General features: G+C 39.6%; 1 protein-coding gene across 2 annotated transcripts in view; it reads right to left on the reverse strand.

Annotated features, from left to right (window-relative positions):
• PRUNE2 (prune homolog 2 with BCH domain) overlaps positions 1-15415 on the reverse strand; it is a gene marked incomplete at both ends in the record, with an annotated part of 141551 nt that overhangs the window by 88795 nt on the left and 37341 nt on the right. For both annotated transcript variants that reach the window (XM_082337584.1, XM_082337583.1), the window contains 2 exons: positions 5802-5896; positions 8492-8644. In XM_082337584.1, coding sequence (XP_082193710.1) covers positions 5802-5896; positions 8492-8644 — 248 coding nt within the window. The remainder of the gene's footprint in view (positions 1-5801; positions 5897-8491; positions 8645-15415) is intronic.

Here is a 15415-nt window from a genome sequence, read left to right on the forward strand (position 1 = left end):
AACAGCCAGTGTGAGCTTTTCTGAGACACAAAGCCACAAAGAGGAAAGTTGCTGCATGAGCCAGAACTTCCCTTGGTACCATCCTCAACTCATTTGGACTACTAGACGCTACCAAAGGACAGTCAAGCTCACTGTGCTGGCATGAACTTGCAGGTCACTTTTTGAGGCAACAACTCCTTTGAGGCTCTGACGTTTTCTCTAAACCTCTTGGTTGGCACCCCCATAGAGGTGGCTCCAACCTTAAAATACCAAAAGATTACACAACCTCTACAACCTGGAAACTATCTTTCTGAAGTATTCAAATACCATGGCCAGAAACATGAACAAGAACCTCAACAGATCGATCAGCCTTCAGAACGCACATATTCCCTTGTCTGCAATAGTGAATAGCAGACAATCACAGACTATTTCCCTTGTTTTCAACTGACTGCCCTGCTTCTCCCTGGAGAAACTTGATTTTCTATCTTCCTAAGTTACTGCAAGTTCTGTGAGCAGTTAGAATAAATTTTCATGCATCAAAAGATTAAGGACTTAGTCCAACAAACGTTATTAAACTACAGTATCATGAGCCATTTCAACTAAACTGAACACTCACGAAGTCTGGATTGTTCTTCTGGTGTTCTAGACTTAGGAAAGCAGAGAATAGAGTTCAGTTTACAAAGCAAGTATTCCTTCTCAGGAAAAAAATGACTTTCACGAAAAGTCACATTGAGAAGATATTTCTCATTTCCAAGAGAATTCCAGCAGAGAACAAGCAAAATATACTCTCAGGGTATAACATAATGTAACAGAAATTAACCACAATGCATGCACTGAATTTTGCTACAATATCCTATGAGTAATCATTATGTTGACTTGGGGAAACTTTTCAGCAAAGGCAACAAAAATAACTGATCTGGGTCCTGTCACTTTTCTTTTGTCACTCTCTTGAAAAAAAGCTGCTATGCATGTTGTCCTGGTTTCAGCTGGAATAGAGTTAATTTTCTTCCTAATAGCTTGTATAGTGCTATGTTTTGGATTTAGAATGACAATATTGTTGATAACACACTGATGTTTTAGTTGTTCCTAAGTAGTGCTTACACCAGTCAAGGACTTTTCAGCTTCCCATGCTCTGCCAGGTGCACAAGAGGCTGGGAGGGGGCACAGCCAGGGGGGCTGACCCAGACTGGCCCAAGGGCTGTTCCATACCGCATGAAGTCATGCTCGGTATAGAAACTGGGGGGAGTTGGCCGGGGGGCAGCGATCGCTGCTCAGGGATGGGATGAGAATCAGTCAGTGGGTGGTGAGCAACTGCATCACTTGTTTTGTATATTCTTTTATCATTATTATTATTTTCTCTTCCTTTTCTGTCCTATTAAACTGTCTTTATCTCAACCCACAGGTTTTACTTTTTTTCCACCCTGATTCTCTTCCCCATCCCACTGCGGGGGGGGAGGGTGAGCGAGCAGCTGTGTGCTGCTTATTGGCCAACTGGGGTTAAATCACGACACATGTGAAATCCAAGTAGCATCCTTTCTGGCAGCCAGTCACTGGAGACACAGGTCTGATTTCAACTTACAGCTTTAATGCCACCTAAATCCAGGAAGCCCAGATCCAAAGGTAGTTATCTCAAGAAACGCAAAGCTGCATATAGACTCTTATAGAAACCTAAACACATCCACACAAAATGCTTTCCCTGCCTTTATCACTAATGACAATACTGTCCGTTCCTTTAATATCTGAAAGATTTGCTTTTATCAAGTCACTTAAAAAATCAGTCAGTTGACAACTAGTAAGCCAACAGACAATGGATGTAAATTACTCACCATTGATTCATATCAGTGTGTACATGCAAATAAAGCACTGAGATCAATTGCACGACTATTTTTGCATTCATGTCTTTCTTCATGAGAAACTGTAGAGGAGGAGTGTACCTGCGTGTGTCCTACATGTCTGAGACTGCTATGCAATAGTACTGGAAGTAATTATGATTATTAAATTAAAATTGATAACTTATTAGTCACCATAATTTCCTTCCTTATAAAGTACAGAACTTGGAAAACATTCCCATAGATACTAGGAAATCTATGTCAATACTCATAAAAATAGGGTTTATAGCAACATATCTAACACAAGCTTCAATTAATTTAAATTCACAGCACATTTATGAAAGAAAAGATTAATATCCTCATTCACAGAGGGGAAACTGAGGAAACAATTTATTTATTTAACATAGGAAATCAGCAGTAGAGAAGGGAAAGGAACTTAGCTCCAGGTCAAGACTTTGCTAAAAAGAGCATCCACCCTCTCAAGAACAGAGAATTTTTGCAGAGTCTACTTTCAATAGAGTAAAACTTGCCATAAGAACAGAAATAAGGAAAGCTTAGAATCATTTGAGTACGTGCTACTGAGGTGTGACATTTGTTAGAATATCAGACTTACTGATCTCTGTCTTTACTATTGTGGAACTCTGATTGAAATCAGAGCTTGAGTGTTGAGCTGCAACACTTTCACTCTTCGTGACACATATCCAATGCAACAGGGGATGCATGCTTGTGAACGGCTTACTCTATCCAACTATAATCGTATAATCATCATCTTTGTTCTTAGCAGGATCACCTACATGGTAGACCATTGAACCAAAGCAAATAATCAAGCCTATAGAAGGCACTTTAATGAAAGATACTTTTCCATACCTGTTGATTTAAAAACGAAAAAAATGACCTTGTGAGATTTCTAAAGAAGCAAAGACATTAGAGATTCAACACCTGCAGCAAAGCCAAGCCCATTCTTCAGGTTCCCTTAATGTTTAATTAGGTAACGTCTGTAAAGCACTTTGAGGATGCTGAGAAAATCCTGAAGTCATTAAAGTTTGTGTATTCTGAGTTCATAACAGAATTCTAAACTGAATAGACAGCCAGGTCTGGACAGTTTTGTCTATAATTCCCTTATATGTATTATGTTTCTGATACTGGGTGAAGTAACTAGGGCAGAATGCTTTTACAAGCCATGCCCTTTACCGTCGTGCAGACCGTATCATCCCTGGCTCTAATAAGAGCAAGTCAAACAGGTCTTGTGATGGCGAGCACTATAAATCAGGGAGTTCAGAAAACGTTTAAACGAAGAGCAGTAATGCAGCAAACAGAAAACTGATCTCCATCCCAACAGTGAAATTAAGAGTCCTCTTAGTACAAAGTGTGACATCATAAACATTATAGCTAGAACAAAAGCAGTTACACCCCTGAAAAATTAGCTCTTTCTGAAGCAAACTATTCACAGCAGAACAACAGAGAGTAAAAGGTGAAGAGAGATACCTGTAACATCCAGAAAAATACCATTAAAAATGCTAGTAATAAAATTACTTAACAGATTGGGATTAAAAACCATCTAACATCAGTAAAACACTGATCAGTTTGTTCTTTTTATATGCAACTGAATCTCCTTTTTCTTCCACAATGGCCACTAGATCTGTCCTAAGAAAAACAATTATGAAACATTTATTGCTTGACCACCAGATCTTGACACTCCTTGAACAAAGTATGTCAGCATCAAATATTACACAATCACTGAAAAAAGCTTGAATATTTGCCTGCTTTTGGGACTATGAAAACCTACTGTTGCCAAATTCAATTTGTGAGTTGCAGCCAAAAGGAAGACAAGTTTAGGCCTTCATTCTACGTAGTCTATTAAACAAGATTAAAAGGAAAAGAAATTAAAAAAAAAAAGTAATGCTAAAGCTAGCTCCTAATTACTAGCCCTGTGTGCCTACCATTCACTGATACTGACGGAATAAAAGAGAAAGATTTAAAACAAAAGAAGAGTAAGATTTTGTTAAGATTTTTTTTAAATCCCATTTCCTCTTTGGGGGATTTATCTTACAATACTCTTTCCCCATGCCCTTTCCTCCCAATGCTGGCATAATTTTCAGGAGCAAAATTATGGTTCATAAAGCAGTGCAGGTTTGGTGGCTGGTAAAGATTTCCTGACACTGAGAAACTAACCAAGAAACTAACAGATTGTGCTTCATTTCTTGAAGCTTTGCTACCTGATTTGCTTTGTATATTTTAGTATGCAAGCAGAAATCTATGGATAATTATTAGCTGGATTGCACCACAAACTTCTTTGACCACAGAAGCACCTTATTTTTTGTAAAATGCATCACAAAAGGCATGTTGTATGAAATCTCATGGATATACACAAAGAAGAACTATTCAAGCAATTTTTTTTAGTACTACTTGAGGTAAAATAGAGTTTTGATTAAAGTAAAATGCAGAAGAACATGACAACTTCTTTTGCATGTGTCCTGGTTTTGGCTGGGATAGAGTTAATTTTCTTCCTAGTAGCTGGTATAGGGCTGTGTTTTGGATTCGGGATGAGAATAACATTGATAACACAGGGATGATTTAGTTCCTGCTGAGCAGTGCTTACACAGAGTCAAGGCCTTTTCTGCTTCTCACCCCACCCCACCAGCAAGCAGACTGGGGGGGTGCACAAGAAGCTGGGAGGGGACACAGCCAGGACAGCTGACCCCAACTGACCAAGGAGATATTCCATACCATATGATGTCATGCTCAGCATATAAATTAGGGGAAAAGCTGGCCGGGGCTCTGCTGCTCAGGAACTGGCTGGGCATTGGTCAGCAGGTGGTAAGCAAATGCATTGTGCATCACTTGTTTTGTATATTCTTTTACCATTATTATTATTTTCCCTTTCTTTTCTGTCCTATTAAATTGTCTTTATCTCAGCCCATGAGTTTTTACCTTTTTTTTAATTCTCTCCCTCATCCCACTGGGGGGGAGGGAGCGAATGGCTGTGTGGTGTTTAGATGCCTGCCGGGTTAAACCACAACAGCATGTTAAATACTTTTGTATGGGTGACCTTCAGGCAAATAGTGAGATTGTAAATTGCAAATATATACTATATAAAAGTGCCTCTTTGTTATTGAGATTTTCATCAATCTAGTTAGTTTTATTATTAATCAGTATATGAGTATGCAAACTTCCATCAGAAGCAATACTGCCATGTCATACTTGTTCAGTGATCTAAACATTAATACTTTTAATTAATATTTTTATATAATAGTCAGTAACATTGATATCTACTTCAGGTCAAGGTAAATAGCTACTGACATCCATAACACAAATAATCTTGAAATAATGATACAAAACATGCTACACAAGAATTTTCCCTAAGCAATTACAAAATGTTTGGGACTGGTCAAGAAAGAAAATCCAAGCAGCCACTTTCAGGTCGTCTCAGGGATACTCATAAAGACCAATCTATAGTTTTGATCCAAAAGATCAAAATTTTAGGAACTTCTGCCCCATCGAGGTCCTTTTGTTTCTATCAACGTTTTCATTTAGGCAATGTGGCAATGGACACACTTCATTACACCGTTTCAAGATAGGTTTACAGAAGGCATAAAAGAATATTCCCTCCTCTCAGAAAGCTGAGAGAGTGTTAGAGTGGCTTTATAAATTGTATGCTGAACTGTAGTGACAGGTAGGACAAAATCCTAGTTAGTAACTACCTACTGAAGTACGACAGAAAGCTCACACCTTCAATTCACCCAAAGGCTGCGATTTGCTGATGCCATTGTTTTAACACATCATGGTACAGACTAACAGGAAGGAATAATCGGATGCATAATAATGTAAGTCAGACTACAAACAGCTACTGCTTCTCTCAAAGTTAATTAAATCACTGAAAATTCTGCTCATATATAATCTTGAGAAAATAACTGGCTTAAAGTCTTCGTTAAAGAACCGTCTTCATATGCAACAGGGCTGTTTACCAACTACATTGTTTAGGTTTCCTCTTACCTCCAGTGTCATGTACACAGTGCTAATTGCTACTTTGATTTCTCCATCTGTAATCTCCTTGAGATCCTTCAGCATAACATCCTCAATACTTACACCTGTTTGAGAACGGAAAGGAATTTCAATACATACAAGTATCCACAGCTGACTGGATGCAGCAACATAAATTAAAAACACACCTTAGACCTTAATGTTGAGCCTTCTGTATTTTAGGACATCCTGTGAAAAAATTATAACCAACATTAATATTTCAATGTTTAATGTTTCTAGGGGGATTTTTTAAGCAAGGAGGCGATCTAAGGGGGCGGGGGGAGAGCAGAGGATGAAGAATTAAGTCTCCTCCAATGAAGTTGTGCGAGCACTCACATTTTTTTAAGCAAACTGAATTCCAGTTGATGATAAATGTATAGATGGACCATTCCTATGGTCTAATATGAAATCACTAATATGAAACACTTCTGGAATGAGTGATATATTGAAAAGTGCATGTGGAATACTATGGTATTTATAAAATATTCAAAAGCAAAGCATTTAAGATGTTCTGTAAACACAAAGTCATTCAACCTTTCTGACCTTCCTCACAAATTGATACCAACACCAATCCATTTTTCTTATGTACATCAAATGGTGAATGAACCAACTAGATGTTTACATACCATAGAAACAGAAGTACATATTATCATCAGAAACAAGAGTGTAAAATTGGAATTGCTTCACATTGCAACCAGGCATGTTGATATGCTTAAGTACAATGTATTGAAAATCCACATGACTAATTTTGTCTAATGCCAGATGTCTGTCTAAAATGTTGTAAAGTTTCTATAAATAAATATATATCACGTATAGGAACATGGTCGTATCACACATATAAAAAATACAGACACGATAGCCAAATGTCTATATAAAGAAAGTGGCAAGCCACTTTTACTTCAGTGTTGGGTGGCAACTAAAATGTCCACAGACTTTTAAAGCTTAGCAGCATAATATCCAAAATGTGTTTGCATGACTGATTTTTAAGAGGGAGCCAAATACCAGCTTAAGCCAAAGAAATGAATCCTCTCATTACTGTTCCTGTATAGAGTCCAGCTACTGCATTCAATCTAATGACAAGATGAACTGGCTAATGTTCACATATTTATTATATTTATGCCTCTGTCCTTTTAAAAGTATTTATAGGTAACCTGTAGACTTTCTGGTGGGCTACAGCCCAGTGTGCCTCAAATAACAAATTCATTAATTCAGGCCAATAAATCATTATTTCTGCATAAAACTGAGAACTTTTTTGCTGAATTGTCCTAATACTGCCTGAAATAACAGGTACACAAGGTAAAATATTCAGCAGAGGTTATTGCCTTCAAAGGACTTCAGAAACTCAACAGCACTTGACTAATACAAATGGACATGAATATATGCAGTGCTAAATATGTACCTTGTAATACACAGCAAACAGCAGCTATGAGACAGAAAAAAATGAGTGTATGGCATTGCCCTCCTCATGTGGCATATAAAAATGACTGGCAACCAATACCATGCAGACTGAATCCATTATAGCTACTTGTCCAAGTTTTGCATTGGATATTACGGTAAACTTCATGGGCCAAGTACATGACAAACATTACTAAACCATCTTCCCAGGCAACTGGCAGAACTAAGAACTGAGCTCCATAAAAGCCACCTGGGTCTCTCCAATCCAGGCTGCATTCAGTTCATTTCTGAACTATGATTCCTTGACTAATGTCTGGAGGAACTTCAGGAAACTATGTGAACATTTATAGCCCTGAACTAATTTAGCTTGTAACCTCATTGAAAGAAAGAGCAAAGGAAGCGGCACCTCAAATTCTGTCCTTAACTACCAGCTAAGGCAGCCACCTCAGGCTGATGGTCTGAATTCAGATGACAGGATTCTGCAGATGGGTGGATAGAGAACAGTGAAAAAAAGACTATGAGTCTGCATGGACTCTGTGCATACCTGATATATCTAACAAAGAAATATCTCAGTAATTCAATACTCACTCTTTAGTAACAACTTGGTAGCAAATGCCATTTAACACAGACAGTAAAAAATGTAAGAGTTATTGCAACAATTTTCTTCAGGCTTTCAGAGCTGCTTTCAAAAGCCTGCTACCACATTTTGGGTTCAAACATTCCCATGTTTGATCACTGAAAAAATCACAACTGTGTTCAGCTATTTCTAGCAGAAGGAAATGAAAGAATTGCAATTTTCCCATTGCTCTCTTAATCTTAGTCTGAAGTCAAATTCACTTCACTTGTACACAGCCCTCGAGAAATCTGGGAAGGTTCATAAGATAAAATCCACTCCCACACCATGTGGGCAATTGCAGCAAAATTTCTGCACATGGGCTGACACATTGGTTTTCCCCCTATACTTCATCAACACAAATTCTTGACTAGCACACACTTGTAAAAGCAATATATGAAATAAATTAATGTTTATCTGTAAAATACAAGATTATTTACAAGTTCAGTAATTCACTGAATTACTCAGCAGAAATCACAATTCCATGATTCAGAATGTAAGCCACTTAATTTAAAATTAAATATAATACATGTAACTGTCAATGAAGATAGCATGCTACCACTATTTTCATGACACACGATGAGCTGATATATTCTGATACAGTTACATAACTAAATTTGTAAAAGGTCTGAAAAATAGAAGCAAGTTGCACTACCTTGTGGGTTAAACTGAGTCTCCTGGAGAACAGAGATAATTTCCTCTCGTGGGGGAAGATCTGGAAACTTTTCCTCTAGGATAGACAGTACTTTCTCCTGCTGCTCTGTAATTCTGTCAGCCTCCAAAGACATACACTTGAAGAGAATGCTTCCTGAAACATTGAAACACAAAAATCAATGCCTCCTGTAAACAGCAAAGAGGTACTACAGAAACAAGAATGTTCACTGTATTGCCATCCAACCCTTTTCTTCTTGGAGGTTGTTTCCAGTGACGGGTTCACTGAATCAGATATTCTCGTGGTTTAACCCCAGCCAGCAACTAAGCACCACACAGCCGCTCGCTCACTCCCCCCCGGTGGGATGGGGGAGAGAATCAGAAGAGTAAAAGTGAGAAAACTCATGGGTTGAGATAAAGACAGTTTAATGGGTAAAGCAAAAGCCGCGCGCAAAAGCAAAGCAAAACAAGGAATTAATTCACTACTTCCCATGGGCAGGCAGGTGTTCAGCCATCCCCAGGAAAGCAGGGCTCCATCCCGGTAACGGTTACTTGGGAAGACAAACGCCATCATTCCCAATGTCCCCCCTTCCTTCTTCTTCCCCCAGCTTATATACTGAGCATGACGTCATATGGTACGGAACAGCCCTTTGGCCAGTCTGGGTCAGCTGTCCTGGCTGTGCCCCCTCCCAGCTTCTTGTGCACCCGGCAGAGCAGGGGAAGCTTAAAAGTCCTTGACCAGTGTAAACTCTGCTCAGCAAGAACCAAAACATCAGTGCGGTATCAACATTATTCTCATCCTAAATCCAAAACACAGCACTCTACCAGCTACTAAGAAGAAAACTAACTCTATCCCAGCTGAAACCAGGACAGATATTGAATGTTTTTCATATAGAAACATCCTCCTAACATGAAGGCAGTTTCTAAAATCTGAACTGCGTGGCTTGTCAGGGCCTATGCTACAGCTAACTGGCTGGTCCCAGTGCTGCCACAGTGTGCAGCATGCTTCTGTATGTCTAACACAGTTCTGCGGCATGGCCACCAGCGAGCAGCGGGACACCAGGGCTTGTTCCTCTCTCTAAGCATTAGACCAAGTGTTGATATGTTTGGAAACAGTAAATCCACATTGCCAACCTTCCTTCTACAGATGTTGTCGATGAACTGCTACAATGGACTTAAGGAAGAAATTCTTTACGATGAGAGTGGTGAGACAGTGGAACAGGTTGCCCAGAGAAGTCATGGATGCCCCATCCCTGGAAGTGTTCAAGGCCAGGTTGGACAGGGCTTTGAGCAATCTGATCTAGTGGAAGATGTCCCTGCATGTGGCAGGGGGGTTGGACTAGGTGATCTTAAAGTCATTAGTCATTTTGGTGTAACTGACTCCAGCTAATTCCTCATCAATGAACACATCAAAAAAGCACAGCACATTCAGCCAAACAAAATGATGCATTGAATTTTAAAATTTAAGAGAAACATAATCCAATAAATAACTTCACCATAAATGGTATGCTCTTACAATACAAAGGTGAGTTGGATGTCTTTTCAGACAACTATGTGCTGCATGTATTTCATCCTGGATGTGAAACATTCCTGAATTCCATCCTGGATGTGAAACATTCCTGATGGTTCAAGGTTTAAAGTCACCCTTTCATTCCCTGGAGACTGGGATACCATTTATTAATATACCCAAAGATAGCCTTTGCTTCCAATTACTCACACGAAATTAAGGATAATAAAATCTTATACTTTAGCATTGAAATTATTTATTACTGTACTGTGCACAGGGAGTTCAAACAAGTGTATGACTGCATTGCATAACGCTAGGTCAATGAGCAAATCAGTACAATAGTATAAGATAGTTGTTGTAAGCCAAAATGTTTAGGCTTTAGCACAGAGCCAAGAGACGAAAAGAAAAACTTGGACACAGCCATCCTCATCTCACTAGACTGACTAGAACCCAACCATCTAGTATGTATCTGTTTTTATCCTACACTGTCATCACATAAAATAATGAAAATAATTTCTTCAAAATTCATAAAGCACTTGCAATACAAAACAATTTTGCCATGCTAAGTACACACCTCCTTATTAGACAAATCTTGTGTGGATTAAATAATAAGTAATGCTTAACAAGCCAAAAGCTGTTCCCCATCAGATATTAATTTCTGGAAATTCACATACATGAAATTCCATTCTGTGTTTCTGTTACAGATATTGTAACTGCCAATATTCTTTTAATTCTCAGTGTCCCTTTCTTTATGTCAGTCTTATCATCACTTTAAGGCAATGCTCCTGCCCTATTTGATAGTATTAAAAATATTAAAGAAATATTAAAATTAAATATTAGAAATATTTAATTAAAATAAATATTTATTTGGTTTCATAAATAAATATTTTTAAATAAATAATAAATATTTTAAATAAATAAATTCATAAATAAATAAATATATTTAATTAAAAGAAATATTAAAAAATTAAAAATATTAAAGAAATACAGATGGTATGAAAAACGTGTATACTGAGTCAGATTGACATTTGTAAATTCAGCCACAAAATGTGGCTCCACAGCAAGCAGATTTCAGATGTCTACAGGTAAATAACTGATATATAAAGCTCCCAAGATATCTCTATATATTAGCAAGGTCTCTTTTTCAGTCCCTTTTATATGAAGCAAGTTTCTCAATCAGCAGCCTCCAGGATAATTCATCTAACAATATCCCTTTGTTGTTCCCACCTCTAACCAGATAACAGTGCCTGTGCCACATATTCTTGCCCATACCTTGGGAAGGGCAGTGACCAGAAAGAGTTAGATGGCGCACAGCACACTGCCAGTCAGCACAGAGCTGCACCTGGATAAATGGCAGCTCAGGGACCAGGTTGCATGAATTATTTTAGCAATAACAATCTTCTGCTTTTTCAGCACCCTTGTTTTCCTTCCTCCAGTAACAAACAGGGAAATTGCTCATGCACACATAAAGGAAATGGAGACTCCAGCAGAAAGTACTGGACCTACAATGAATGCTCAAATTCATCATACAATTACCTACTGGAGGGAGTCCGTAGCATATCCCATACAGCCTCCCAGCAGCACTAGGATGAAGTAAGCAGTCTGTCCATCTGCATAGGTCCTCAGACACACAATGTGTCAAACTTTTACCACAGCTGTGTGTGCTTCAAGTATTAGGGGAAGACCAAGAGGAGAAAATCTTAACACAAGCATACTGGAAAATGCAGTAAAATGAGAGGTATGAGTTGTATATCCAATCAAGCTCATCAGTTTTGAAGTCAACACGATGTGATCTTCGCTGTTTGCCTAATTATACAGAAATAACTACTATGTAGTGGGTTCTGTGTCAGGTCAGCAACTTCTGATTCATTTTAGCTCCACATACCATTAATCATTCCAGACTAATTACAGGATTGATTGTGAATTGAGCAATAACTACACCACAGTTTTTATCCAGTCAGTCCAGGATTTCAACTAAGCTATAAGACAAATGCAGAATTATTTCCTTCCTAAAACAGAATAAAAGCTGAACCATACAGAAACAGTCAAATGAAGACAGAACTTAAGGAAAAGTATTTTTATCTCTCTCTCACAGAAACAACTCCCAAACTACTATAATAAAAAAAATAGATTATTTAATTAACCTTTTTTCTATGTCAGTATTTCAAACAGCAAATGTTCCCATCAGCACAGGCAGTTTGTACTGTAAGGTTCAGGGATGGGCCACCAAATGAAACTGACTAACTCCAGGCCCAATGTAGCACAGCCCTCCTAGAGCCAAGCAAAAGTATATTGGGAGGCAAGACAGGAAAGGAGTTGAACAAAGAGGAAGAGTCTCAAAACTCTGAAGCTCCCGCTGACTGGAAAAGGGGAAACATAACCCCCATTTTTAAAAAGGGAACAAAGGAAGACCCAGGGAACTACAGGCCAGTCAGCCTGAGCTCTGTGGCCAGCAAGATCATGGAGCAGACTCTCCTGGAAACTATGCTAAGGCACATGGAAGATAAGGAGGTGATTGGTGACAGCCAGCATGGCTTCACTAAGGGCAAATCATGCCTGACAAATTTGGTGGCCTTCTATGACGGGGTTACAGTTTTGGCGGATAAGGGAAGAGCAACAGATGTCATCTACCTGGACTTGTGCAAAGCATTTGACACTGTCTCACACACCATCCTTGTCTCTAAATTGGAGAGACATGGATTTGATGGATGGATCACTCAGTGGATGAGGAACTGGCTGGATGGTCACACTCAAAGAGTTGCGGTCAATGGCTCGATATCCAAGTGGAGATCAGTGACGAGTGGCGCTCCTCAGGGGTCAGTATTGGGACCAGCACTGTTTAACATCTTTGTCGGCGACATGGACAGTGGCATTGAGCGCACCCTCAGCAAGTATGCCAATGACACCAAGCTGTGTGGTGCGGTCGACATGCTGGAGGGAAGGGTTGCCATCCAGAGGAGCCTTGACAGGCTGGAGAGGTGAGCCCATGAGAACATCATGAAGTTCAACAAAGCCAAGTGCAAGCTCCTGCACATGGGTCTGGGCAATCTCAAGCACAAATACAGGCTGGGCGGAGAATGGATTGAGAGCAGCTCTGAGGAGAAGGACTTGGAGATGTTGGTTGATGAGAAACTCAATATGAAGGGGCAATGTGTGCTTGCAGCCCAGAAAGCCAACCATATCCTGGGCTGCATCAAAAGAGGTGTGACCAGCAGGTCGAGGGAGGTGATTCTGCCCCTCCACTCTGCTCTTGTGAGGCCCCACCTGGAGTGCTGCGTTCAGCTCTGGGGCCCCCAACATAAGAAGGACGTGGACCTGTTGGAGTGAGTCCAGAGGAGGGCCACAAAGATGATCAGAGGGCTGGAGCACCTCTCCTATAAGGACAGGCTGAGAGAGTTGGGGTTGTTCAGACTGGAGAAGAGAAGGCTCTGGGGAGACCTTATAGCAGCCTTCCAGTACCTGAAGGGAGCCTACAAGAAAGGTGGAGAGGGACTTTTTACAAGGGCATGTAGTGATAGGACAAGGGGTAATGGCTACAAACTGAAAGAGGGTAGATTTAGATCAGATATAAGGAAGAAGTTCTTTACTATGAGGGTGGTGAGGCACTGAAACAGGTTGCCCAGAGAAGTTGTGGGTGTCCCCTCCCTGGAAATGTTCAAGGCCAGGCTGGATGGGGCTGTGAGCAGCCTGGCCTAGTGGAAGATGTCCCTGCCCATGGCGGGGGGGTTGGAAGTAGATGATCTTTAAGGTCCCTTCCAACCCAAACCATTCTATGATTCTATGATTCTATAATATTTCTCCAACTGTGGGAAATAGAAGAACTGGCAGCAGAAAGCTGTGGTTACACCAAGACAGGTTCTAGCAGTCAGGTCAGTATCTGGCTGTGATTTTAACAAGTGCCTGAACCACAGCAGCTATGCAGCACCAAAAACCATCGTAAGTATCTGTTGGCTAAAATAATACATGCATTTCTTTCACACCAAACCAGTTCTACCATAGTGTTGCAGCAGCATTGCTCATGCCAACAAAACTAGCTTAATTCTCCTAAACATATGGATTAGTGGAAGGAAACTTTTACATTATTTATCTATTCCCCAATCAAAAGGGATGGAAAGATTGCCTAGGACATATTATGGCAGCCTACTGTGCATTTCTACAGGTACCAGTGTGCATTTGTCTCTTGCTTTCACATGTGTGACAAATTCTGTTTCTTCAATGGTAAGGCCATCTTGAATTTGATTTCACCTTTGGCAGGACACAGATATTACTGTAACGTTATAAAATCAGAATGTGTTTAGACATGCAATGTACTGCAGCATCTAACTGGAAGTCTTTGCCTTTCACTACTCAGTTCATCTCAGGGTCAATCCCTTTCCATATTTTTATCAGGGGTGACATCTTCAAAGCGCAAAGCAACCTTAGAAGTTTTGGGATTTATCACTTAATACAAGGATGAAATGCAGTCAGCCTGAAATAATGCCTCATCATAGGCAGACATCTTAGAAACGTTTTTAAAAGGCTATTTTTCCCACTTGTCACAGCAATACTGTAGTGCTTGCAATTGCTAACTTTTCTACTAGGATGAAAGGAAGAAAAGTATCCTTCTCAAATTAATAGGGTGACAGCAAGCCCTAAGATCAACATTTATTCTTTCTTCATTCTTTAATATTATGTTTATCAGCAGGAAAGGCAGGCACACGTCTTCTCTCCCAGGCATTCTCAGCATCCCTGTGTGGGTTAAGATTCCAGGTAGTTTAGAAGAACAGTTCACTCAAGGTACTTTTGCTTGGCCAAAGGTCAGAACTCCATTTAGTCACGTGCTCTCTTGTAAGTACCTGCTGTAAAAGAGATACATGGGCTCAGAAATCTCCTGCAGATTTTACTGAGTGCTGGTGCAACTCTCCCAGGGTTTCTGAAAGCATAATGGAGGCTGCTCTGTCTGCTGACAAGCACAGAAAAAAGAAATATATAATAGGTAATACAAGATTCAATATTATTCCTTGTGTACATCACACTACATTACAGATATTTTTTTCCAAAGGAGAGGTCACTAGAAAATAGGCTAGGACTCTCAAAAAAATGTGCATTTTATTCTTTTTTGCAAAGCAGTTTGGAAGTGGAACACTAGTTTTGCCAAAAGCAATTGCTGTGCATTAATATTAAACATGATCTAATGAAGGCAGAAGTCGTTTTGGGAAAACATTAAGAACAGCACTAGCATCTCCTGAATTATAAGTTTATGGCTGAGAGAAACAGTACAATGAAAATATAGGCATTTCTCCTGTCGAGGTTTTGTTCCACGACCTGGAAAAATAAAGGACAGGGAAAAGGGGAAAACCAACAGTCCCTCATGGAAAGTATACTTCAACACTCCCCACCCCACCAAAAAAAACACAAATCAAAACTGTAAAACGGACCCAA

This window comes from Platalea leucorodia (genome assembly GCF_965183815.1).
Source record: "Platalea leucorodia genome assembly, chromosome: Z".
Taxonomy (NCBI): domain Eukaryota; kingdom Metazoa; phylum Chordata; class Aves; order Pelecaniformes; family Threskiornithidae; genus Platalea; species Platalea leucorodia.